General features: G+C 50.1%; 1 protein-coding gene across 2 annotated transcripts; it reads right to left on the reverse strand.

Moving 5' to 3' along the window:
- Positions 1–851: 851 nt before the first annotated feature.
- On the reverse strand, positions 852–26,653 carry PTGS1 (prostaglandin-endoperoxide synthase 1). Of its 2 annotated transcripts, XM_057723143.1 has the most exons (11): positions 26,283–26,653; positions 26,095–26,190; positions 16,657–16,773; positions 16,083–16,223; positions 15,574–15,717; positions 13,327–13,508; positions 13,132–13,215; positions 10,304–10,550; positions 7,998–8,284; positions 3,402–3,549; positions 852–1,982 (listed from the first exon to the last, which is right to left on the reverse strand). In XM_057723143.1, exons 1-11 carry the CDS (start codon positions 26,386–26,388, stop codon positions 1,627–1,629), a joined length of 1,908 nt encoding a protein of 635 aa, XP_057579126.1. In that variant the 5' UTR covers positions 26,389–26,653; the 3' UTR covers positions 852–1,626. The 2 variants fall into 2 exon arrangements, with proteins under 2 accessions (XP_057579126.1, XP_057579127.1); XM_057723144.1 differs by lacking the exon at positions 26,095–26,190 and having other exon boundaries at positions 26,283–26,362.
- Between the last annotated feature and the right edge of the window lie 722 nt (positions 26,654–27,375).

Below are 27,375 nucleotides of genomic sequence, written 5' to 3' on the forward strand. Positions count from 1 at the left end.
ATTCAATATTTTTATAGATTATACTCCATTGGAAGTTATTATAAAATATGGGCTACATTCCCTGTGCTGTACAATGTATGAAATAAGCTACAACGATCTTGTACAGCCTTATCTGTATTGATCACTCACTGCTGTAGCCCCAAGCCTGTGACAGTAACTGACTTGTAGTAGGCAGTTAGGAATATATATGTTTGCAAGTGAACAAATAGTAAGGTGGAGGTTACACCCCACCTCTGCCTTTGACCCTGAGCCAGACAAGCAAGATCAGGTCTGGAAGTGAGTCAAACCAGGAAGCAAGAGGAAGCTGGATGGAGGAAAAAGCACAGCTCTAGATTCAGCCAGATCAGGGTCTCAACCTGGCTCTGGCATGTGTGGGACGTGTCATTTAACCGCCTTGAGTCTCCGTTTCCTTGGTTTTGAAATGGGGATTATACCACCTACGTCACACTGTTGGGCTGAAAATAAATGAGAATGAAATGTGTAAAATTGGCACACAGTAAATGTGCTCCTCCCCAAATGCCTTTCATCTCTGTTGCACGCTCAGTAAGGAAGGAAGTTGTTTTAATCAGATGGTGGGAACTGAAAGCTATATTTCCTGGGGCTGGGGAGTTGGGTGTTTCAGGGGAGCAGCCTGGAAAAGGCAATGCCTAACCACAGGATGGGGGAGGAGCGGGGAATGAAACATCAGTGGTGAAAGATCTAGATCTGGACAATGACAGGCCCCAGGTATCCCAGTGGAAAGTCTTCTGCTTACAAACCTCCAGCACATCTAGCCAGTGGCTTGGAGAAAGGTCACCTCCATGTAACCTCTGCTTCTGGGGATGGGATCAAAAGAGATACATAGCAGGCGATTTGGAAAAAGAATTTTATTAACTTCATGAAAAACAGCTGCCATGAGTCAAGACCTCGATGAGGACAGAGCTCTGGTGGCTTCCAGTCAATGGCCTGGAAAAAGCCACCTGTTCTCTCTAGATCCTCAGACCAGGGTCTCAGTTGGGGTCCCAAGAAGTACACCCACCTCCTTGCCCCTTCCGTGCAGGCGCAGATTCAGGCAATGCATTCTCGTGAGACATCAGATCCCCCTGCTTCTGGGAATGTCTCATTGAACAGGAAAATGAATTATCAACACTCCAGACATTCAGAACCGGACCGATCTAGCACACCAGCCACTGTCCCGGGCTATCACCCGGGAACACCACATTCTGAGTAACCGATCAGGAAGTCAACACTCTGGAGGCCCAACCATAATTCTAGAATGCAAAATAAGAACCCCCTAACGTTCTAGATGATTCTATCAGGAGTCCCACATTTTAGAATGCCCGTATTCTGGACCAACCAGAAATCTGACATTCTAGGTAGTCCACCAGGAACCCAGTGTTCTGGCATGCCGAAGGAGAACCACTGCCAACGTTCTGGATGATTCACCAGGAATTCAGCATTCTAGAACGACAAACAAGACCACAGTATTGCAGATCATGGGTGAGGGACCAGGAGTTCTAAATGTCCACCCTGATGCTCTCAACGCCAAATCAGGAGCCCACCGTTGAAGACAACCAGGCCTGGCCTCAGCATCCTGGAATGAGGAGCAGGAAGCTCTAGCCTCCAGAACGCTGCTGCCCTGTCCCATCAGAGCTCTGCGGATGGCCGCTCTGCTCCAGGCCCATCCGCCTGGCGGGGGTCCGGCACGCGGAAGGAGACATAGGGACAAGTCTTGGTGTTGAGGCAAACCAGCTTCCTCAGCGTGGCCGTCTTGACAAGGTTGAAGCCCATCTCACCGCCAAATGTGCTTGCTTTCCAGTACTCCGGAGAACAGATGGGATTCCCTAAGAGGCCCTTCAGGGAAAAGGGAGCCCCAATTTCTATCATACTCTCCCCAAAGATGGAGTTTGGATGGCACTTCTCAAGAAGTAGCCCCGGGTAGAACTCCAAGGCATCGATGTCTCCGTACAGCTCCTCCAATTCCGCTGCCATCTCCTTCTCTCCTACAAGGAGGAGAAGCCAGAGTCAGAAACATGATGCCATTCATTAAGGTTCATCTGGGGAGGGAACTTTCTAGGTCCACCTTTTTCTGGGGAGAAGAAGGGACTTCAGAATAACAACTTGAGCAAATGAGCACGTGCCCCAAAACCTGGCCCGGCTGACTGACCTGCTCCAGGGCTGCATCCAGGGAGGAATTTGCTCCTGCAGATGGTGTCAAGGCCCTGGATCTGCCACCAAACAGCGTGACCTCGAGCAACTCACCCCACTTCTCCTGTGCCCTAATTACCTGATCGTTACAACAGGGAGAAGCTACCCATCTTGTTTCCTTCACAGGCAGGTTTCAAGGCTTTATCCTGGTCCAAGACCCTGCCTTCTGCCGGAGCCCAGAGATGTAATGTCACTTGCCCAAGCTCACATAGAGACTTAGAGACAGTGTTCTTTCTGTCTCTCTGGACCATCATGGGAGACAGACAGGGAGCATCCCTACCTGTTTCCTCAAGTCCACCCTCCACAGGGCACCAGTACACAGTCAGGCATCACATCACACCCTGGTCGAAACCTTTCAGTGCCCCCTCCATTGTCTGTGACAAGGGTTCCCAAACTTGGCTGCCCAACAGCTGGGGATCTTGAACAACAACAAATATACATACATACACACACACACGTATATATGCATATATATATACATGTAGACATATATGTTATTATGTACTTGTTATATTATATATATTTGTATTTTATATATATACACATACATATATATGGATATATAGATGTAGATATAGATAGATAGGTAGGTAGGTAGGTAGATAGATAGATAACAGACAGACACACATACAGATTCTTGGGCACCACCCAGGCCTACTGAATCAGGATCTCTGAAAGAGATATCTAGGATTTGGTATTTTTAATTAACTTTCTAAGTCATTCTTAGGTAGCTGGTCCATAAATGGGATTTAGGAACCACTAGACAGAATAAAACCCAAAATCTTGGCATAGAATCCACGGTTCCACCCAATCTGAGCCAGCCTCCTATCAGTAACCTCCACCTGCTTCCCCCGCGTAAGCCTCTGGTTCCAGCCACACCTACGACTGTTCTGAGCAGGCTCACTCTTTTTAACCCCTGTGCCTTTGTACTTTCTGTTCCTCCGCCTAGAATGTTCTTTGCAGCTAAGGATCCTATTCTTCAGCTGGAAAATCCCTTTTTACCCTTCAAAGCCAGCCGAGAAGCCACCTCCCCTCCCCAGGGGAAGCCATCTGCCATCCCTCGCCACCCCAGCACCATGCTCCCCCACACCCCTCAAATCCCACAGTCACAGGGCCAGCCACACGAATCGCCGCATTCCGTGTCCTCGATGTCTCGTTCACTTTAGCATAAGCCCCTCAAAGGCAGGAACCATGGCCAGGAAACAGCTGCTCACCTGTGAGCTCCTGGAAAGAGGTGTAGGGCTTCATGCCAAACCTCTTGCGGTACTCATTGAAGGGCTGCAGCCGCAGCTCTCGCGATTCCTTGATGACTTCCACAGCCACGTACAGGATGTGGTGGTCTATGTTTCTACCCCCACCGATCTGCCAAGAGAGAAACACAGCTGTGGTCTGAGAGCCAGGCCTCCTTGTCCTGGAGAGGAGAAAGTATGGCCCAGCCTAGCAGCCACCACGCTGGGGACGTGGTCCTAGGTCGGCACTGCCATGTTTTCTCAGGGACCCCCAGCCTGAGTCTCAGCTTCCTCATCTTTAGAGTGTGGAGTGCGCCAGGAGGACTTCAAAAGTCACTCACAGGACACACTGTTCCCCAGTCCTTTGAATTTTGGTGAGAACCCCCAACATTCTGTTAAGGAAACTTCTGGAACTATTAGGTTCAGCAACTAGGACTCTGCAGAGGAGATGGCCAGTACGGTCACGGTCAAGAGCTCAAGCAGAGGAGACTGGTATTTCAGATCTGGAAATAAAAGGCAGAAAGGCTTCTCAAGTTTCCAGTGATGGAAACAGATGGATGGACAAATATTAGTTTGAGGGGCCAAAACTTTATGGCTTTCCTAGGATATTTTTTAAACTCTACCTGGCAGAACTGACACGTGTCTGTCACTCTCCAAATCAGTACTCATCCTAGAACAAAGACGTTTTATCTTTTAATGGATTCTGCTAAGGAACATATTTCTATTGCTTTCCATTCTTTTATCACAGAATTGAAGTTAAATAAAATGTACTGAGCATCTAGTATTAAAAGGTGAACCCCTAGTAACCAGCCACTGCTAGAAGAGAGAAATTTAGCTAGGAGGTAGGAACATATAGTATCCAGTCACTTCATTCAGACAGATAAAGGTACACACAGGGATGCAGGTGACTACATTTGTTTCTCCTTCTTTTTGCCAAGCCTCCTGGGAGAGGAATTGTCATAAGCTAGTGGGGAGGGAGCTAAAATCTTGCCATGAAAAGTGTAACATATGAACACATTTAGTTTAACTAAATTTGGAGTTTTACTCCAAGACCAAGGGGGTGGTGTAATATAACCTGTGAGGGGAGGGAAATAGGGTTCAAAGCCCAAGTAACCTGGTGAGATAAAGAAGGCTCCAGAGCGAATTCCCTGGCAGCCTAGTGGTTAGGACACAGTGCTTTCCCTGCTGAGGGTCCAGGTTCAATCCCTGGTCAGAGAACTAAGATCCCACAAGCCACACAGCCCAGCCAAAAAAGAAAAAAAAAGAGGGCTCCAGAAAAAAAATCTGATTCATAACTTTTAAGGAGCATAGGTCTACTACTGTATAGACAGGGAACTCTGCTCAATATTATGTAACAACCTAAATGGGAAAAGAATTTGAAAAAGAATAGATACATGTATACATATAATGGAATCACTGCTGTACATCTGAAACTCTCACAACATTGTTAATCAACTATATTCCTATATAAAATTAAAAGTTTAAAAAAATATTCTTAATGCAAAAGAATTATCAGAAAAAAAAAAAACGGAGCATAGGTCTAAAGAAAGCTCAATTGCTCAGGGTGACTTGATAATGATAATGCTAAAGAAAGAGCTCTGTTTGGGCAGATCAAGGACAATTGGATGAGAAAAATGAAAAGCATAGTTGGGTGAAATTATACACCTTGGGGCAAAGCCAGCAGAAACTGGCACCAATCTCAGCTGAACCATTTACAAGCTGTAGGACTGTTGTGGATTGACTTGAGTGCGTCCCCAAAAAATATGTTGAAGTCCTAACGCCCAGCACCTGTGAATGTGACCTTATTTGGAACTAGATGTAATTAAGGTCATACTCCACTAGGGTGGCCCCAAATCCAATGACTGTTGTCCTGATAAGAAAAGGAGACAGAGACACAGGGAGAACACCATGTCAGAGTGATGCTTCTACAAGCCAAGGAGCCCCCAGGATGGTCAGCCAGCAGCAGAAGCTGAGACAGATGCAGGGAACAGATTCTCTCCCGGAGTCTTCAGCAAGAGATGGCCCTGCCAACACCCTTATTTTGGACTTCTACCCTCCAGAACTGTGAAACAATAAATTTCTGACTGGTATTAATACCATTTGGGGGAGTTAACTGCAAGGGCTTTCTAGAGAAATGTCTGAAGATTGATCTTTTTCATGGCCTAGATATTAGTAATGTGTAGTAAGTGGGTTTTCTTTTTAAACATTATTTATTTATTTATTTATTTATTTATTTATTTATTTAGCGGTGGCTTCTCTTGTTGTGGCTCACAGACTCTAGAGCGCAGGCTCAGTAGTTGTGGCACACAAGCTTAGTTGCTCTGAGGCATGTGGGATCTTCCCAGACCAGGGATCGAACCCGTGTCCCGTGCATTGGCAGGCAGATTCCTAACCATTGAGCCACCAGGGAAGTCCCCAGTAGTAAATGCTTAATGGATGCTTGGATGGATCAATGAATAAATAAATAAAAAGTGATAATTCTCAGGTGTAAGGTGGGAATATTTCTTTCCTTTTCTGGATGTTTCTTTGTCTATGGAGGAAACTCCAGTAGCCTAACACTCGTAGCGTCTTTTCCAACCTCTCCCACTCACTCCTTGTTAGAAGAGGAGTGACATTATTATTAGTGAGTTTTAGAGCAGTAACTAGGCATTCATCGTCCAAGCAATCCCCTCTGCCACTCTTGCATTCAGGAGACACCAGGGAGCATGTTTTCTGTCATACTCCTTGTTCTGGGGGGACAGGAGGATGTTGGGAGAGACTTTCCTTGTTTCAATGCCTCCATGTCTTGGTAGCCAAGTTTGTCTGTTTGCGGGTTTATTATTAAAAAGCCTGCTTGCCAGCATAGATTATTTAGGTTTTCTAGAATCACCTTTATCAGTAATAAAGGTGATATTTTGAACCTCCAAAAAACAGAGAAAAGGAAAAGAATAAACTTCTGTTGCTTAAAAGCCCCTGGTTTGAGGTCCTTTTGCAGCCCTAGGAAACAAACACAGGGACCATCGGCAAATGACTTAAGCTAAGCCTCTGTTTCCTCATATGCAAAAGTCAGGAAAATAGAAGCATCCGTCTGATATGGTTGTGCTGAAATAATCGAGATAAAGAATAGACAGCAGTTATCACAGCGCTGGTCACACGGTAACCCTGAGATGGAACCATGTGCGGGGATTATCAGGGGAAGCCCTGTTTTATCACTTCTCACACTCTCTTTGATATCCTGAGAATCACACACTTCTGTGGTCTTTCTGCCTCGTACCAGGAAACACCAGGGCTCTTCACACACGTCAGCACGGTCATTGCTTGAAAATTCTTTGGAAGCCATAGAGCCACATACACAAGCTATTGTCTCTGTTCGTGTGTGTGTCCTCACAGAGAACAGAGGCCTCGACACAGCCAGCAGCTGCCCTGTGGTGCCGGCATGTGCTAATTGCAATCAAATTACCAGGAGGAAACCTAAACCCACAGGCTGCCACGACATCAAGGTAGGGCCTAGGGATAAGGATGAGAGAGAAGTGGGCTGAGGGGAGCTGGAATGAAGGAGATGGGAGCTTCCAAACACGGGGAAGGGAAGATCTAGGAGAGAGGGAGTTAGAAATTCCAGGGGGAAAGGCTGTATTATTTGGCTAGGGCTGCCATACCGAAGAAATTTATTTCCTCACAGTCCTGGAGCCTGGAAGTCCAAGATCAAGGTGTGGGCAGGGTTGGTTTCCTTCTGAGGCCTCTCTCCTTGGCTTAGGGATGGCCATCTTTCCCCTATGTTTTCCCCCTGTGCATATCTATAAACTAATCTCCTCTTCTTATACGCATACCAGTCATGGTAGGGCCTACCCAATGACCCCATTTACCTTAATTAACTCTTTAAAGATGCTATCTCCAAATACACTCGCATTCTCAAGTACCAGAGGTTAGGACTTCAACATGGGAATTTGGGGCAGGGGACAATTTGGCCCATAATGGAGGCCTCTCATTGAATAAAGATCTACTATGTGCAGGCACTTTTGCATATATTGCCATACCCTGAATATCTTCCTGGTCCTCAAATTGCCATGCCCTCTGACCTCTGGGCCTTTGCCGTGCTGTCCGCTCCATCCAGAACACAGTCACCCCAGGGCATGAACACTATCTCCTGCCCTGGGAGATCCCTGTCTATCCTTTGGATCTCTGCTCAAGCATCACTTCCTTCTCCACAATCCCCAACTCTTGGCCAGAAGCCCCTCTCCGAGTTTCCAGAGCACTGTGGGCTTTCTGTATTGTGGTTCTTAACAAGCTCTTACAATTCTCATAATATCAGAAAAGCACTTGGCACAGTGCCTAACATGTAGTAAGTGCTCAGTGTCACATGACTATTGTTCCTTTCTAGGGTGTATTCACCCAAAATACAAGGACCACATTGCCCCTGTTCACCACTGTATCCCCAGCACCTGAAGTAACACCTGGCATCACTGAATGAGCAAAAGAACAAGAGAATGAATGAAGGAATGACCATGACCATCCTGTAGGGGTGACACCCTCCCCCTTCTACAGAAACCTGGCATCTGGATCCCAGACCCCAGCAGCCCTCCCCAGCACTCCTCTGAGGCTCACCCGACCCGCAGGCTGGCGAGAGAAGGCATCCACCAGGGCCTCGACCCCGTAGTCCACCAGCATGGAGGTGTTGAACAGGAACTGCTCGTAGCTGTAGTCCTGGGAGCCCACCCGGAAGGAGTCGGGCATGAGAGGGTGCCAGTGGTAGAGCTGGTTGAACTCCATGGCGATGCGATTTCGGTACTGGAACTGGGCACCGAACAGCAGCTCCGGGTCAAACTTGAGCTGCAGGAAGTAGCCGCTCAGCTGCTGCACGTACTCCTCAATCACAATCTTGATGGTCTCCCCTGGGACGAAGGATGGAGCATGGGATCAGCAGCACAGGGATTTAGCCACCAGGCTTGGGAAGCCAGCCAGTTCATGCAAAGAGCTTGGTTTGACTTCTTTATCATTGTGATGGTCATTTGGTTTTATTTGGCCGCTTACACTCTGTCTTTCTGTCATGGGGTGTGAAAATGGAACTTTCTGTCTCAGACTGGACTGATGTCCCAAGATAAGAGCCACCTGCTACCCCACGTCCTATGGTGAGGTCATGGGCTGGGCTGAGCAGGACATGCAAAAGAAGTATCCGAGGATGAGTTTGGTGACCCTCGGGTGGCCGCCTTCCCACAGCCCGTTAAAAGAGGCTGGAGAAGCCACAAAAGATGGGCAAGTAGAGATTAACTTAGTGAGGGAATCTCAGCTTCCCTGGGAGGGGGTGAGGGGAGCTCTCAAGAGACCATTCTAAGAGCTGCAGCAGCAAATGAGGGACACTGGAGACATCAGTGAATCTGGTCCCAAATATAATCCTCATATCTTCCTATGCGTCGAATTCCTCTGCCCCCTCAGGAACCAGCTACAGAGCAAAGAGCCAGGGAACATACAAACCGAACATGCCATAACAAAACGAAAACTGGTCAACTAGATATTAAAAGAAACTGATATTTTGGCCAACTAGCCACTGGACAAATTGGCTTTTAGCAAACTGATCTGGAGCCACTGGAAGTGCAATCAGCAGACCTGGGTCTAACTCCTGGCTTCACCACTTCTCGCCACCTGAGCTGGAGCTGTGCTACTTACTCTCTCTGAACTTCGCTCTCCTTATCTGTAAAATGTGTATTATAATAACATCAGTCTAATAATATTCACAGGGTCGCTGAGAGAAGTAGACAATGAATGTATCTGAACTGCTTGGCACAGGCCTGGCATCACACAGGGGGTCATTAAGTATAGAAGCAGGCATACTACGTGGAGGAGTGAGGGGAGAATCCCCTCCCCATACACACACATCACAAAAGATTAAACTAAGGCTCGCACCCCTCCCCACTCAGGAAAGTGCTCCCCTCACGATGTGGTAGAAGCAGCATAAACTCTGGTAGCAGCCAGACGTGGGTCAAGACTCTCTCCACCCAGTGGCCTTGGAGAATTCACTCACCCTCTCTGCATCTTAATGTTTACAACAAGGATAATCATATCTGGGTCATAAGGCTGTGGGGAAGGGTTGAATGAAGCAAGGGGGTGCAGGGCCCTAGGAGTCCTGCCTTTGGCCACAGCTTCATCACCAGTCAGTGTGCTGGGCAGCCTGCAGACACAGACTTGCCCTCTCTGGTCAAAGTCTCTATAAAACTGGGATTTCTGAACCAGCCCTTTCCCATTCTTTAGGCCATTCCCATCCCCAGTGCAGGGCTCTTCCCGGCACCGGTGAATCTGGTACTATAATTGGGAACAGCCGTGCCCAGTGATGCCCAGAGGTGGAGGCAGGGGCTCACTGGTGACTCAGAGTGAATATGGTCTGGAGAGGGGTGTCGGGGGCCAAGCTCCCAGGCAGGAAACCATCTGACATTTTAGGCTGCAGACTCGCCCCCGTAGGGGACACAAAAATATCTTGTCCCTGAGTCACCCAGAAGTTACCAACCTCCAGGAAGACAGATGCATGCAGGGCAGGAAACATAAGGGTTTCCGAAGCCCAGGCAAGCTGAGGTTTGACTAGTGTTTGCTGAGGATGCCCTGAGTGCCCCTGGATGCAGTAAATGGGAAACGAGATTTGGGATGGCTGATCAGGTTTGCTGCCAGTCACCAGCTAATAATCAGTTATCACAGCCCCCCCATCTTCTGAAGGCCTATCACATGCTAAGAGCTTTCCCATTCATCATCTCAACAAATCCTCAAAACCATCATTATTCCCAACCGTACACATTTGCAAAGTGAGGCTCACATGGGGAAGGGTCCTGCTCAGGATTCAAATCTCTCTTCCCAAACCCTCCACCCCCTGCTTCTCAGGATGGAGGGTGTGACCTTTCAGGACAGGCCTGGGTTGGTGTCCTCACCAATGAGGATGAGGCGGGCCGTCTGGAAGAGCTGCTCGTCGCCCCAGGTGGGGTGCTCAGCCTTCAGCAGGTCACACACACGGTTGTGCTCGCGCAGCCAGAGCGTGGCGTAGAGCATGAGCCCAGGAAGCAGCCCGAACACCTCCTGGCCCACCGCCATCTGGCTTTGGGGCGGGATGCCCTGGGGGTAGCGCATCAGCACGGGCGCCTCTTTCACCGATGGCGGGTACATCTCTCCGTCCAGCACCTGCGGGATGGGGCCACCTGGTAACGGGGAGGGGGCAGAGTGCCTGCACCTGCACAGCTGACACCCTCGCACTCCTACTGACAGCTGCCTATAACACACAGGGCAGCTGCCCAGCCTCCCTGACCAAGGCCTGTGGATTCTACCTAGTGAAGCTCTCCTAAAGTGAGGCCCTTCCTCTCTCCTCTCTGCACCACCCTCTTCCAAGTCACCCTCATCTTCCACCCTGACGCCCCTCATAAGTAGCTCTATCCCCCTAGACAGTCTGTTCTTGGCCCTGCAGCCAGATCAGTCCTTTAAAACAGGGGACCCAACCCCCAGATCATGGAGCACTACTGCTCCAGGGCCTGTTAGGAACCAGCCACACAATAGGAGGTGAGCAGTGGGTGAGCTAGTGAAGCTTCATCTGTATTTACAGCTGTTCCCCATGAATCCCATCACCGCCTGAGCTCCGCCTCCTGTCAGATCAGCAGCTGCATTAGATTCTCATAGGAGCGTGAACCCTACTGTGCACCGCACATGCGAGGGATCTAGGCTGCGCGCTTCTTATGAGAATCTAACGCCTGATGATCTGAGGTGGCGCTGAGGCAGTCCCATCGCCCCCAGATGGGACCGTCTAGTTGCAGGAAAACAAGCTCAGGGCTTCCACTGCTTCTGCATTATGGCGAGTTGTATAATTATTTCATTTTACATTACAATGTAATCATAATAGAAATATAGTGCACAATAAACGTAATGCACTTGAATCATCCCCAAACCATTCCCCACCCCCCACCCCCGGTCCATGCCAAAAAGGTTGGGGACCACTGCTTTAAAACACGCAAACCTAGCATCACACCCTGGCTTAAAACGCTTCAAGTCCCCTCTCTGCTCTTGGCAGAAATCAGAAATCCTTAGCACAACCCTCACTCATCGGGAATCACTCAGATGTCCTGCTGCATCTCCCTCATTTCACTCCCTCGAAGTCACCCTCCAGCCTGGATCCCTGATACCCTGGGCAGCCTTGTGCCCTTCTTGGCCTCCTCATCCTGCATGCAACTCCTGGTGTATTCATACTTCCTAAAGAAGGCTTCCCCTCTCCTGGCTTCTCCCTGGTGGCAGCATTCACAAGTGTAATTAACTACGTCAGTGTCTTCATTCACTCCATAAATATACACCAAGAACCTACCATAGGCCAGATACTGTTCTTAGCCCAAAGGATTCAGCTTTGAACTTCCTGTCTTGGTTTTTGTTTGTTTAGATTTGCATGGTCCAGTATGGAAGCCACTAGCCACGTGCAACTACTAAGCACTAGAAATGTGGTCGCTGTGAATGAGGAACTGGATTTTTAATTTTATTTACTTTAGATTTAAATTTTAAAACACCTCAGGACTTCCCTGGTGGCACAGTGGTTAAGAATCCACCTGCCAATGCAGGGGATACAGGTTCGAACCCTGGTCCGGGAAGAAATCACATGCCGAGGAACAACTAAGTCTATGCGCCACAACTACTGAGCCTGCGCTCTAGAGCCTGTGAGCCGCAACTACTGAGCCCATGTGACACAACTACTGAAGCCACTCACCTAGAGCCCGTGCTCCACAAGAGAAGCCACTGCAATGAGAAACCCGCGCACCGCAACAAAAAGTAGCCCCCTCTCTGCATAACTAGGGAAAGTCTGCACAGCACTGAAGACCCAGCACAGCCAAAAAATTAATTAATTAATTAATTGAAAATTAAAAAATAAAACAGATACCTCAGCTATTGGAAAGTCTTTATGCTTAGAACAACTTGGACATGTGAATCTATTTTTTCAACTGTAAATTTTATGAAATCTAAATGCAGATCAGAATCTCCAATGAAAATTTGGAACCCAAATTGAGATGTCCTGTAAGTGTAAGACAGAGATCAGATTTTGAAGATTTAGCACAAATAGTGAGATGTTTTATTTACAATTTTCATGTTTATTACATGGTGAAATAAGATTCTGGATATATTGGGTTAAATAAAAATATATAATATTACAATTAATTTCGCCTATTGCTTTTTAATGTGGCCACTAGAAAAATTTTAATAACTTAGATGTGGCTCACATCTATAAAACAGGGCAAATGATACCTATTTTATGCAGTGGATTTGAGGAGTGCATGAGATAATTACCTATGTGGCTCTAGCACTATTGGACAGTGTGAGTTCAGATAAAGAGTCCTCATGGAACTAGCACCCTAGTGTTTGTGTCTGTGGTCCCTGAGGAGCTTGAGGGCAGGGCCCATAACTATCATGGCCACTGCTCACCCATGCCAAGCACATCACAGTGCCCAATTAATACTGTGGAATAATTAAATGAATAAATGCAGGCTGGAAATGTCCATCTCCTATGGAGCCCCCAATCCACCTCTCAGGAGAACACAAGAGGCCATGTCTGCTCCTCATCTGCTTCTCTTGCCTGGCACCCTCTCCTGGGGTGTATCAGCTCTCCTCCGCCCGCACGCCTCCAGCTCCTGCAGCTGGCCATCTCAGGACACCACCAAGGCCCCCACCAACAGCCTCTGCCAGGGAAGACTGTGGAAGGCTCTTCCCATCGCCCCATCCCCAGACCCAGTGCTACCTGGTACTTGAGTTTCCCATCCTTAAAGAGCCGCAGGTGATACTGACGTTCCAGGTTGTCTCCGTAAATGTGGCCAAGGTCTACCTGAAGACAGAGAGAGGGCCCACTCAGATCCCTGGGTCCTGCCCCGCTGGCAACAACCTACATGTGCCAAGTGTGGCCCAGAGAAGTCCCAAGCCCCTCCTAGGTACTCACCCCATGGCCCAGTGCCTTGGTGAAGCCAGGACCCATCTTGCCAGAAGTTTTGAAGAACTGATGGGTGAAGTGTTGTGCAAAGAAGGCAAACATGAGGTTGGTGCCTTGGGGGTCAGGGATGAACTTCCTTCTGAGTAGGAAGCGACGGCTCAGGAGCTCAGCATCTGGCAACTGCTTCTTCCCTGGTTGGGGAGGTGGGAAAGGGCAGTAGCTGCTTCCTGTCTGCATCTTCCTGCTCCAGGGCCTTCCAGGCTCGCTAGACCAAAGTGGTCCACACCGAAAGCCCAGAGTGGCCTCCACAGGATCACCTCCCTCCCACCAGATGGCCCCTTGCACCTTCTCTACCAAAAGACCCTACACATATTTATGGGTGAAACGGCATGACATTTGGAATTTGCTTTTAAAAACTCCATAAAAAATAAGGTGAGAGGGGATAAATGAAATAACATTGGCAAATGGTGGAAAAATCTTGAAACTCGGAGATGGATACATAGGACTTCATTATACTTTTCTCTCAACTTTTGTGTACATTTGCTACTTTGTACAAGTTAACCTCCCCCACCCCACCCCGCCCCCCCAAAAAAAAGAAAAGAAAGAAAAGACAAACAAAAGAACTTGGACTTCCCAGCCCTGGAGCAAGGTAGCCTGTGTTTGAAACTGTGTGAACATGGAGAAGTCATTCCGTCTTTCTGAGCCTCAATTTCTTCATCTATAAAATAGGGCAAATGATATCTATTTTGTGCAGTGGATTTGAGGAGAGCATGAGATAACGTAAGCATGACAGAAAACTGGTGAGATGGAACTTTTTTTTAAAAAATGAAATCTTTTAAATTAAGGGTCAGCAAACTTTTTCTGTACAAGTCCAGATAGTCAATATCTCAGGCTCTGCCAACATGTGGTCTCTGTCACATCTACTCAGCTTTGCTGGTGCACCAGGAAAGCAGCCACAGGTGATACCTAAAGAACGTGACTGTGTTCCAACAAAGCTTTATTTGCAAAATAGGGGGTGGGTGGATTTGGCCTGTGGGCAGGAGTTTGCCAACCTATTTTAAATGATGCCAGACTTTTTATTTCTGGGGTAAAGACAAGCCATCTTGACGCACGTGTCTGTCATTATAAGGACAAGCATTAAAAGACCTTCCTTAATTAAGTCAATGTCGGATGACTTGGTACCCAGTGTCCTTGCAGAAAAGGCATTCTTCCACAATACATCATACGAGGCCCAGTGTCAACAGAATAGCTCTTTGGATTGAAAAGGCTGACTGGTTTCCTGTAGCAGGAAAGGTCATCAAGCACCCCAAAGGGAACTCACGAAAAGGGAAGTTAGAGGGAGTGGTCTGCACCCTGTAACCTGCAATTATCGCTCTGACACCGAGCAAGGACTGGTGCCAGCAAAGTGTTGGCAGAGGCCAGAAGCTCTGTGCGACCCAGCTCTCCTGGCAGAGTGGTCATGCTTTGGGAATGAATAGTAGCTACCCATGTGGGTGCAAACTATCAGAGTAGTGCCCTTGAGGCCCAACTAAGGACACTGATACATATGCAAGGTTCTGAACCTTCAAAAGCTCGCAACCACTGGGCTGCACAGGCTCAGCGCTCAACAGCGACACCATGTGGTGGGAACTGAAGCGACGGCAGTGATAAATTAATGCGTCTTTTTTCCCGTCCCGTCTTGAAACTGAATTGATGGCTCTAAACTGAGTAAACCCCCAGGTTTGGGAACAATCAGGAGTGGAGAAGGAAGAAGGTCTTGGGAAGAAGACCCCTGCCAATGACACCAAGTGCCAGTCTTGAACAACTAAAGAAAAAAAATTGATTTTATGTGTAAACTGTACGGATGAAGCACACAGGACTGTTTACGTTGGTAAAGAACCAAACGCAGAGTTAGCACCCAATAAATAGCTCACTATTCCTTCCTTCCTCCATTTCAACTTTTAAGTCACCCCCATTCCAGCAGGATCCCACTCACCTGCAGACAAATTTCAGGCAAAGAGGCACCAGGGAAATATGGAAGCACTAGTCTGACTCTGCCACTGACCTCAGGCAAGACCCACCACAACCTCTTCCTGTCCTCATTCCCCAGCCCTGTCCTCTTCCCTGGTTCTGGATATGCGTATGTCTTGCCTTAGTTTACCCATCTGTGAAATGAGTCAGTAATTGCTCTGCTGCTTACTTTTTCCCAAAGAGGAGAACTGAGCATCTCCTGTGATCTGCCCCCCAGGCCCAGCCCCCTCACCCCATCGCCATTACCTTTGGTTCCCATGGGCATGGGACAGTCTCGGGGCACAGAGGGCAGAATGCGCGTGTAGTAGCTCACGTTGGAGAAGGACTCCCAGCTGATGTAGTCATGTGCTACGTTGTAGGTGGGGGGGCTGGGGATAAGATTGGAACGCACTGCAGAGGGCGAAAATAATGGTGACAAGGGGTTCCTGCCCCCAGTTACATCCCCCCCACCTCCTCTTGGGTCATTTTTTTTTTTTTTTTTTTTGCTGCCCAACACAGTGTCTTACAGAATCTTAGCTCCCCCACCAGGGATTGACCCCACGCCCTCAGCAGTGAAAGCAAGAGTCCTAACCACTGGATCGCCAGGGAAATCCCTGAGTTGTTCTTTTTTTTTTTTTTTTTTTTGAGTTGTTCTTTTTTTATCTGGCACCCTAGAGCACCCCCACCACCCACTGCCCTTATGAGATGCCAAGAATTCCAGGAAGTAGCAGGATTCCTTGCTCCCCTAGATCAGGGGTGTCCTGCCCCCCACCCACCTGTAAGTACCAGACGCATGAGCACGTCCCGGATGAAGGTGGCATTGACAAACTCCCAGAACCAGCGCCCGTGTGTCAGCAGGAAGTGGACGAAAGAGGGGCCGGGCCGCAAAGTAGTCCGGAGCCAGGTCCATTTCTCAGCTGTGGGGGCATGGGGGGCCACTCAGTCGGGCCCTCCTGGCAGGACTGGAAGCAGCCAGGGTGGAAGATGGGAACTGGGGACCTGGGCCAGGATGGAACAGGGCAGAACCTACGGGGCAGGGGTAAGGATGGAACCTTGGGAGTGATGACACGTGACGGAGCCAGAACCAGAGGGGAGGACAGGAGACAGGACCAGGGATTGAGGTCACTAAGGCCAGAGCTAGGCGGTGAGGACTCACTCTGGAGCCCAGAAGCAGGGACTGGGGTGTGCCGGGAGTGAGGGCTTGTGCTGAACCCAGGTCAGGGGCAGCGGCAGAGGTCAAAGGCAGGCAAGGAACAAGAACAGGGCCACGGCTGGAGGCAAGGGCAGGAAGTGGGGGTCTTGGAGGATGAGCCCAGGGGAGAAGGAGTGGGGGCTGGAGGCCCAGCTCACGGATGGTGCAGTTGGGGCCGTAATAGCCCGTGCGGGTGCAGTCACACTGGTAGCGGTCAAGGCCGAAGCGGACACAGATACCCTGGTGCTGGCACGGGTAGTAACAACAGGGGTTCACTGTTGGGGAGAAACAGAGATCAGAGAACTCCAGGGTGACCTCTTGTTGGGGCCGGAGGCATGGAGTCCAGTCAAAGCTCTGTCCTAACTTACTGGACTTCTGTGTTCCTCTCAGGGCCCTCTCTGTCCCCACAGCTATGAACAGGAAGCCCCTGGCCCTTCCGTTTCCAGACCTCGCTCTGGGTTTCCAGTCTCACCCACATCGGGCCACCAGGGGAAGTCCCCCCCACCCCTGCTGCCACCACAGTGGGGCAGGAAAAGAGTCCAGACCCCAGGCTGTGACATCAAAGGCTAGGAAGCAGCTGATAAGATGCTGCAGCCGCAGGCTTCTAGAGAATTCACTTTCTGTCAAGTCAGAGCCCAACACCAAGGGCAGAGTTGGTGGGACTCAGAAAAGGGAAAAGGATAGAGGTTCTCAGACCCACCCCAACCTCTGGGCACCAGGACCTACCATCCCTTCATTTTTGCAGAAGGGAAGGAAGAGTAGGTATCACAACACCCACTTACAGGCGAATGCGGTAACTGAGGCCAGATAAGGGGACACCCAGATGGGTCACCCAGCAAGGCACTCCAGACCAACTGCCCATCCCTTCACTTCCACCCCACCCCCACACACAGCCGTCAAGTCCAGGAAAAGACATTTCCCAGAACCCAGCGGACAGAGAATGGGTCTGAGGGGAGTCTCAGCTCTCTTCCTGATAGACCCAGCCCTGGCCCACATCAGGGCGGAGTCCAGGCTCTAGGATCTTGAGGGAGGTCAGGGACCACGGGAACAGGAGAGATGTGGCCTGAAAACTCTCCCCCGAGAGGATGAGTGGAGCTCTAGCATCAACCCCCCACACACCCCCGGGGAGAATCCTCCCCCACAGGAAGTCCCTCCTTGTGTCTAACCCAGATCTCCCTGACCACAGCCTCAACGATTCCCCAGCAGCAAGGTGAGAGACTCCTTGGAGCTCGCTCAGTGCCCATTCACAGCTCAGCAAGGGACACCAAGGCTCAGGAAGAGGGGGGACTTGGCCAAGACCACGGAACAGAGCCAGGCCTCCTGCAGACCCAGGGCACCTGGCTCCTGGCAGCGGCCCCTTCCCCAGCCTTACACAGAAAACGCCAGGTCCCTCCTGCAAACACACTTCCTCATCTGGGCTCAGAGCCAATGTTACAGGGAACTCCGGTGCTTTGTGTAACTGATTACAGGGGGTCAAGAGGGTAGCAAGAGGCGTGGGAACCCGAGAAGTCACCTCAGGATGCTGTGATCGGAGGGCATGACCCCCTGGTTTAGGTCTCCTCACATCACAGAATCATGCAAATAGTTTTGCTTAAGCCCTGGCAACTCCCCGCAGCCCCACAATAGCATCTCTGTGACCCCTGCCAGCTGTAAAAGGAAGGAACCAAAGGGAAGAAGTCTAGACAAAAACGCCTTATCAGACCAACACAGGTGGGACCCAGGGCAGGGGCTGGCAGGACCCACCTCCCCCTCCCAAAGCCAAGGCCCAGAAAGGCCAAGGAGCTCAGGTTCAGCTGTGCAGTAGGCCCAGGGGTCTGCAACCTCACCGATCCCTCCTGCTCGGGACTCTGCTGTTCCAGCTGGGAGCACCCACGGCACCACACGGCCCAGCCCCCAACCCTGGCAAACCAGGCCCTCTGTCACCAATGGATCGTCCTACCTCTCAGTGGGCACAGGGGCTGAGGCCCAGCCCTTCTCTGGGCTGTTTCCCCATCCCTCCCCCAGTAGGGACACCAAAAGGCACTCAAGAGATCCTTCCAGTTTGTTCTGTGGCAGCCCATCCCGCAGCCCCAAAGCCGGAAGCTCTGCTCCCTCCATGACCCAGGCTGCGGCTCCTCCCTAGTAAATTCCCTCCATATCTACCTGACCCTGCCAACTGCGCATGCACCAGAAAGCCTCCCCCTAAGTGTCCACACTCCTCCACTCTCCCTCACCCTGGCTCCACATTCCAGCTCGACCTGCTCTGCTCCACCACCAGCCTCCAAGGGAAAGGGCTTTCTCCAACTTTCTGCTCCCTCACAGAGGCGGTGAGAACAGCTGGGGCTCAACCCAGGTCCTGGAGAGATCCAGCCACCCAGGAAATCCAGATGCCGTGGCCAGAGCTTAACAAATGTTTGCAGAATTTAAACTGAAGCGAGGAGACCAATCACCCCAAGTTTGGCCAAAGAGACTCCCTCATTTCCCCAGCCCCCTGCAGCTGGCTCTGAAGTCTGGCTTGAGGGCTTCAGCTGGCAGCAGAGCTGCACCCCCAGTCACAGAAGTTCCTGCCCGTATGCCTCTCCTGCCAGGAGAGCCTGTGTGCCAGGCGGGCAGAGGCCCCTCCCTTTCAGACCTGCTGCCCAACTTTCCCTCCCTCCTCCTCCACCAGGATCTTTCCATAAACACCAGCGGCCCCAGAGCAGGGAAATTCTCCCCAGCAAGGACAGCAGCTACTGCTGCAGGCCCCATGATGTCAGGGTGGGCAGAGAGAAGACTGGATGCTGCTTCCCCTGCTTCGCAGGGCATGAGCCTGACCACGGCTGGACGGTCACGATGGGCTGGGAAGCCAGGGCTCTGGCTGACCCTCCAAACTTGCATATCTACCTCATTTATCTGCTCAGCACTCCCTAGGGGGTGGGTGAGACTCCCCGCACCCCCGCCACAGATGAGGAGACTCGTCCAAGCCCCACTGCTTCAAAGTTGCAGAGCCAAGATAAACTCTCTTCTCTTCCCCTCCCTTCCCCCTCCTGGAGGTCCCGAGGCCTGGATTTGGGGAAGGGATGCAGAGGGAGAGTCACTTTGTTCCACAGGCTGGGGATGACCCCAGGTGAGATAGGCTTGCCACCTTTCCTTCAAGGTGGACCTGAATCCTGAATGAATGAAACCAGGACCCCAGAGGGATCACCATCCTCTGCCGCAACCAGAGCTCTGGGAACTAGTCACAAAGGAATGTCTTCTTTCAGTCTAACTTAAATCCCTCATGCTTCAATTTGTTAATATAGTGTATCATATTGATTGATTTGCGTATATTGAAGAATCCTTGAATTCCTGGGATAAACCCCACTTGATTATGGTGTATGATCCTTTCAATGTGCTGTTGGATTCTATTTGCTAGTATTTGTTGAGTATTTTTGCATCTATATTCATCAGTGATATTGGCCTGTGATTCTCTCTTTTTGTGACATCTTTGTCTAGTTTTGGTATCAGGGTTATGGTGGCTTCATAGAATGAGTTTCAGAGTGTTCTTCCTTCTACTATATTTTGGAAGAGTTTGAGAAGGATAGGTGTTAGCTCTTCTCTAAATGTTTAACAGAATTCACCTGTGAAGCCATCTGGCCCTGGGCTTTTGTTTGTTGGAAGATTTTTAATCACAGTTTCAATTTCAGTGCTTGTGATTGGTCTGTTCATATTTTCTATTTCTTCCTGGTTTAGTAATCTCAATAGATGCAGAGAAAGATTTTGACAAAATTCAACATCCATTTATAATAAAAACTCTCCAGAAAGTGGGCACAGAAGGAAACTACCTCAACATGATAAAAGCCATATACGATAAACCCACAGCCAATATCATCCTCAATGGTGAAAAACTGAAAGCATTCCCTCTAAGGACAGGAACAAGACAAGGGTGCCCACTCTCACCACTATTATTCAACATAGTTTTGGAAGTTTTAGCCACAGAAATCAGAGAAGAAAAAGAAATAAAAGGAATCCCAACTGGAAAAGAAGTAAAACTATCACTGCTTGCAGATGACATGATACTATACACAGAAAATCCTAAAGATGCCACCAGAAAACTACTAGAGCTAACTGATGAATTTAGTAAAGTAGCAGGATACATAATTAACGCACAGAAATATCTTGCATTCCTATACACTAACAACAAAAGAGCAGAAAGAGAAATTAAGGAAACACTCCCTTTTATCACTGCAACAAAAAGAATTAAAAACCTAGGAATAAATCTGCCTAAGGAGGCAAAAGACCTCTATGAAGAAAACTACAAGACACTGATGAAAGAAATCAAAGACAATACAAACAGATAGATATACCATGTTCTTGGATTGGAAGAATCAACACTGTGAAAATGACTATACTACCCAAAGCAATTTACAGATTCAATGCAATCCCTATTAAATTACCAATGACATTTTCCACAGAACTAGAACAAGAAATTTTATGATTTGTATGGAAACACAAAAGACCCCAAATAGCCAAAGCAATCTTGAGAAGGAAAAATGGAGCTGGAGGAATTGGGCTCCCTGACTTCAGACTATAATACAAAGCTACAGTAATCAAAACAATATGCTACTGGCACAAAAACAGAAATACAGACCAATGGAACAGAACAGAGAGCCCAGACATAAACCCACACATATATGGTCACCTTATCTTTGACAAAGGTGGCAAGAATAAGCAATGGAGAAAAGACAGCCTCTTCAAATAAGTAGTGCTGGGAAAATTGGACAGCTACATGTAAAAGAATGAAATTAGAACACTTCCTAACACCACACACAAAAATAAACTCAAAATGGATTAAAGATCTAAATGTAAGGCCAGACACTATAAAACTCTTAGAGGAAAACATAGGCAGAACACTCTGTGACATAAATCATAGCAAGATCCTTTTTGACCCACTTCCTAGAGTAATGCAAATAAAAACAAGAATAAACAAATGGGACCTAATGAAACTGAAAAGTCTTTGAACAGCAAAAGAAACCATGAACAAGACAAAAATACAACCCTCAGAATGGGAGAAAATATTTGCCAACAACGCAACGGACAAAGGATTAATCTCCAGAATATACAAGCAGCTCATGCAGCTCAGTATAAAAAAAACAACCCAATCCAAAAAGGGACAGAAGACCTAAATAGATATTTCTCCAAAGAAGACATGCAGATGGCCAAGAAACACATGAAAACATGCTCAACATCATTAATCATTAAAGAAGTGCAAATCAAAGCCACAACGAGGTTTCACCTCACAATGGTCAGAATGGCCATCATCAAAAAATCTAGGAACAATAAATGCTAGAGAGGGTATGGAGAAAAGGGAACCCTCCTGCACTGTTGGTGGGAATATAAAGTGGTACAGCCACTATGGAGAAGAGTATGGAGGTTCCTTAAAAAACTAAAAATAGAGTTACCATGTGACCCAGCAATCCCACTACTGGGCATATACCCTGAGAAAACCATAATTCAAAACAATACTTGTACCCCAATGTTCATTGCAGCACTGTTTACAATAGCCAGGACATGGAAGCAACCTAAATGTCCATCAACACATGAATGGATAAAGATGTGGCACATATATACAGTGGAATAAAAAGGAATGAAATTGAGTTATTTGTAGTGAGGTGGATGGACCTAGAGTCTGTCATACAGAGTGAAGGAAGCCAGAAAGAGAAAAAAATACCATAGGCTAACGCATATATATGGAATCTAAAAAAAAAGCTATTGATGAACTTAGTGGCAGGGCAAGAATAAAGACACAGAGGTAGAGAATGGACTTGAGGACACAGAGGGGAAGAGGAATCTGGGACATAGTGAGAGAGTAGCATTGACATATATACACCACGAAAAGTAAAATAGATGGCTAGTGGGAAGTTGCTGCATAGCACAGGGAGATCAACTCGATGCTTGGTGATGACCTAGAGGGGTGGGATAGGGAGGGTGGCAGGGAGGCTCAAGAGGGAGGGGATATGTTGTACAGCAGAAACTAACACAAGATTGTAAAGTAATTATACCTCAATAAAGATTTGAAGAAAAAAAATGAAATGAAAAAGAAAAAAGGAAAAAAAATTTTAAATACATAAATCCCTCATGCTTTCATGTGTCCAGTGGTGGACACCCTGTATAATAAAACATCAAGAAAGAGAACTGGGGAGATGCAGACACTGAGCCTAAAGTGCCTTGAGTTCCCACACTCAGCACAGGGCCAGGCACCAAGTAGGTGCTGGGTGATGATGTATGGGAGCCTGCCTGCTCTTTGCTGGCTGTGTGTCCTTGGGCAAGTACCCTGTACCCTCTGGGCCTTATTTTTCAGTGTTTTTCAGAAAGGAGATGAAACAGACAGGCTGTAAGGAAACCCCCCTCTCTGCCTTCCCTTCTTTTCAACTCTGGGCAAAGCCACTCTAGCTCTAAGTGTCTGGGATATCTACATCAATATGCTCCCCACGCCATCAGCAGAGAACCTGGCAGCTTGTTCTCACTGTGTCTTCAGGCCACCCCAGAGGTGGGACTGATCAGCAAGCCCACACCACACACATTCCCACAGATGAGGACCTGTCTAGGACTGCCTGCCTCCAGAACTTTTGGAGGACTCGACAAGGAAATGTTCCACGGTCCAGGAGTCAGGGCTCCAGGCACAGGCGCAGCGAGGGAACACCAAGTCCTCCAGGACACTCCTGGCAGCAAGAGGGCCCGTTAAAGGGGCCAGACTGAAATTCCCTGCGAATAATATTTAGAGAAGCTCCAGGGCCTTGCAAGCCAAAGAGAAGGAAAAAAAAAAAAAGGCCCTGATCAGCCCAGACCTGGGCCCCAGCCCCTACACCCAGGTCAGTGGCCAGCGGCCAGGCTCCACCGCACCAGGCCCAGACAGCTAGAAGAGCCCAGCTGGAGAGGAAGCCCCCACCTGGCCCACAGACCCAGCTGGTGCTGCAGATAGGAGGCTGCGGGCAGCAGGAGGGTTTGGCACAGGCGGGGTTTCTGCCCCACATGCCAGGGTTAGCTGGCCTCAGTCCCCTCCAACTGGCACAGAGCTCCAGTTGCCAGGTCATGCTCTATCCCTAGCCAAGGAGAGAGTACTAAACCAAGTTCAGGAGCTGGAGGGGATGAACTTGAGCATTAAGGAAGCCCTGGCACATCCCTGTCCTCCAAGCTGGACTCCACCTCCTCCATCACAAGAGAGACAGAGGCAACATCCTCCCCAGCCACCTGTCCCCAGGTAAGTCTGCAGCCCTGGCCTCCTGGGGGATCAACCTTTGCTACCACTCTGGGGACAAAACACAGGCTTTGGCTTTCCAGGGCAGATGCCTCCCCTGAATGTCCAGGCATCTCGGACCTCAGTTTACCCAAAGACTTGGAAATGGGAAGACAGCCCAAACCTTCTGCCCCAACACCCAACTCGTCCTCCGTTCTTTCCTTGACCCTTGCAGCAGCTTCCTTAACGGTTCCCCAGCCTCCATCTCACCTCCAAGTCATCCGCCCAGTCTCACTCTCCTGCTCCCAGTTATCCTGAGGCCCAAGTCCTGCTCCTCACTCTGCATGCAAAGGCCCGTGTCTGCCAGAACCTGCTTCTGTCCTACTGCTCCCTGTGGACGTGCCCACTTCCACAGTTCAGACCTTTAGGCTTCAGTTCATGCCCTTGCTTCTGCCAGGAAAACCCCTCCCAGAGTTTCCTAGTAAAACCTCACAGTATTTCTCCCCACTCACTACCTCCTCCAGGGTCCAGGTCAAATGTCACCACCTCCAAGAAGCCTCCTGAAGCTTCTCACACTTGAGAGATAACTGCCCCCAACCCCCGAGCCCCACACACCCCTGTGCTTCCCTCAGTCATGGCCCTGACCCCCTTGGATGACAGTCTGTGGGCATCACTGCCTCCTCCATCAGACTGCAAGCTCCTCCCAGCTGTCTCCAGGACCCAGCCAAAGGTTGGCAAAAAGCAAACCCCTGGGAATGTTGTCAGGGTTTAAAAAAAAAAAAAAAATCCGTTTAAACACTTACACTATAAAGATAAGTAGAAAAGGCTAAAACCAAGATCGCACAGACCATGGCTCACTAAGCGCTGGTGAACAGACACAGGAGGACAGGTGAGCCCTGGGTGCCCTGGGGGCCTGGATGGGGCTGAATGGGGCTGAAGGGGGCCTCAGAGGAAGTGCTGGGCTGATGCAGGGGTGAACAAAACGAGCCACTGGGACAGCCGGGTCAGCCCTTGCTCTGCTAAGGGGGTCTCCCCCTCTGGCCCTCAGAGTTCCCGTCTGTAGAATGGGACTAACATCTCTCTGGCAGGGCTCTTGTGAGCACCAACAACAGAGATGCCCACAGCCACATCTTGTAAACCGTAAAGTGCTGGCCACATGAGTCTTCCTCCTCTTCGTCCCACAGACTAGACCTTTGTTCATGCCCAGCACCCTCCATCCCTTTCTTGGCTTCCCCAAATGCCGCCCACTCAAACCCTCTCCTCCAGGAAACCCGGTCTGATTCCCAGTCCACAGAGATATCCTTCCTCTCTCCTCTGAGCACCAAATCCCTCTCTCTTCTGAGCATCACAACAGAAGGCTCAGATCTCCTCCCCGCTTCAATCCTCTGTTGACCCCATTTTGCAGATGGGAAATGTAGACCCAGAGAGGGGTGGCTCACACAGCTAGGTGATGACGGAAGCTCTGTCTAGACCCTGCACACACACACACACACACGTATGCATGCACGCACACCCGCGGAGGCTGTAAGCTGGGGGAGGGGGGCTGTGGGAGGGAGGAGCTGCATCCCTTCACCTGGAACTTGGTACATGCATGGTGGGGAGCGGGGGGTGGGGGGGTGGAATTTTCCAGGACCTGACTTTCCCCATCATCTTTGGGGTGGTGAAACCAGGGTCCATTGGTAGGGCGAGAGGAGGGCAGGGAGGACTCTGCAGAAAGACCCTGCAAAATGCCTAGAATCAGATCCAAGTTGCAACCCTGAGCCCACCTTGTACTGTGTGAGCTTGAGGGGGTTACAGTCCTTACCTGAGCCTCAGTTAACTCATCTGCCCAGTGGGGACCTCACAGGTGAGGATTTAAACCTCAGGGGAAGCAGCCCAGCCCTGTAAGTGGATTTCCACCTCCAACTCTCTCCGGAATGGCTGGTGTACCCCGGGGCCTCACCAAGGGAGATCTCCACTGGGGCTGGGAATCCGGAAGGGTCCCAGAAAGTTAGAGGCTGGAGAAAGAGAACTCGCCAGTCCGCCTTCCCCTGGCGCCTGCTGCTTCCTCCGAAAGGGGCCCGCAGGGGAAACAGCGGGGATTGTTGGGGACTGAGTCCGCCTGGACCCGCCTGGACCGCTGGAGGCCCAGAAGAGGTGAGGGGGCTTGAGAGAGGCTGCCCCTCTTCCCAAAGCCGATCCGAGATCCCACTCTGCCCTTCCTCCCCAAAAGAACCCTGTGGCGTCCCAGCCAAGGCCACACCCCCCGGAGGTCTGCAGAGAGCCCCCATCACCGACAGACTCAGCCCCCTGCCCCCTCCCCCCTCCCAGGCACAGCGAGCCGAAAGGGGAAGCTGGGCCGGCCGGAGGGGAGAGGGGGGTGGGGGCTAGGCCAGGGATGCAGGGCCTGGGACTCTTCGAGGGCAGGAAAGGGGCCGCCTACCCGGCGCGGGTGCCCCGGGGTCCGCTGGCAGGACTGGGGGCGACGGCAGCAGCAGCAGCAGCAGAAGCAGCGGGAACCGAAGCGAGACACTCCGCCCTGCAGAGGGAGAGAGATGAAGCGCTGAACCTGGCATTCAAGGCTCCACGGGGAGGCAAAGGGGATTCTGAGGGCACCGGGGCCGGACTTACGGCTCATGGTGCAGGGCGGCTGATGCGTGCGGGATACAGACTGCCTGCTCCTTGGGTGAGTCTCTAGCTCTGCCCCGGAGCTCTGGCCCGCCCCCTCCCCACCCATCGCCTTGGCTCCACCTCTCCAGCCGGCTGTCACCTCGGCCGCCGCCCACTTACTTCCTCTGCCCCGCTCCAGCCAAGACCATTTTATTCGTTATTCAATGACGGCCACTAAGGTGGTTTTTCACCCGCGATCCGTGAGACACTTGAGCTTTTAAAACCCAGTAGCACGAGAATTGTGTCCATTTGGTAGATAGGAAACTGAGGCCCAGAGATGATGTACAATGCAGAGGGCGCCCAGGGCTTCAGGGCAGAGATGCTGTGGGTATCTCAGGCTAGAAGCAGCTACTTCGAACCCCGCACCCCCACCCCAACCTGAACCCCAACCCCAACCCCCACCCCCAAGCGGAAGGAGGCTGGAAAAGGAGCCGTCCAGGCTGGCCTGCACTTAGTTTCCTGGATGGGAAACCCACTACCCTCAGATCCAACAGGAAGGACTGGCTTCCCCCACAGATTGGGTTCTGCCCTCTAAGGCCACGTGTCTCTGCCTGAGCCTCTACCGCCAGAATGAAGAGCACAGACCCCACGTCCAGGAGACCTAATTCAAATCCAGGCTCTACAGCTTACTAGCTATGTCTCCCTGGACCTGGTACATAAGCCTCTGGTCCTCAGTATTCTCGTCTATGAGACAGGGATGCTGTTAAGTCCCATCTCAGAGGACTGTTGTAAGATTCCATGAGGTAGCGCACACAACGTCCTGAGGCAGTGCCTAGCACAAGGTCGGTGATCCGTTATCAGGAGGCACTCTTTCCAAAGATCTCCTGACTCAGCTTCCAGGGTGGCCAAGTCGAGGCTCCAGCTGAACTCACTTCTCCCTGCCTACTTAGGATCCCAGCATCCAGCTCCTCTTTTCTGTAGCTGAGGAAACTGATCTTAGAAGGGGGGTGCACCCTGGGTCGCACAGTCTCTTGGTCCCCGCGTCCACAGATCTTCTCTCTCAGTTTCCCCCCAAGACTCAGCCAATCTGTGGGCCCCCGAGCGTGGAAGGGCA

Source organism: Hippopotamus amphibius, chromosome 2 (genome assembly GCF_030028045.1).
Source record: "Hippopotamus amphibius kiboko isolate mHipAmp2 chromosome 2, mHipAmp2.hap2, whole genome shotgun sequence".
Lineage (NCBI taxonomy): Eukaryota > Metazoa > Chordata > Mammalia > Artiodactyla > Hippopotamidae > Hippopotamus > Hippopotamus amphibius.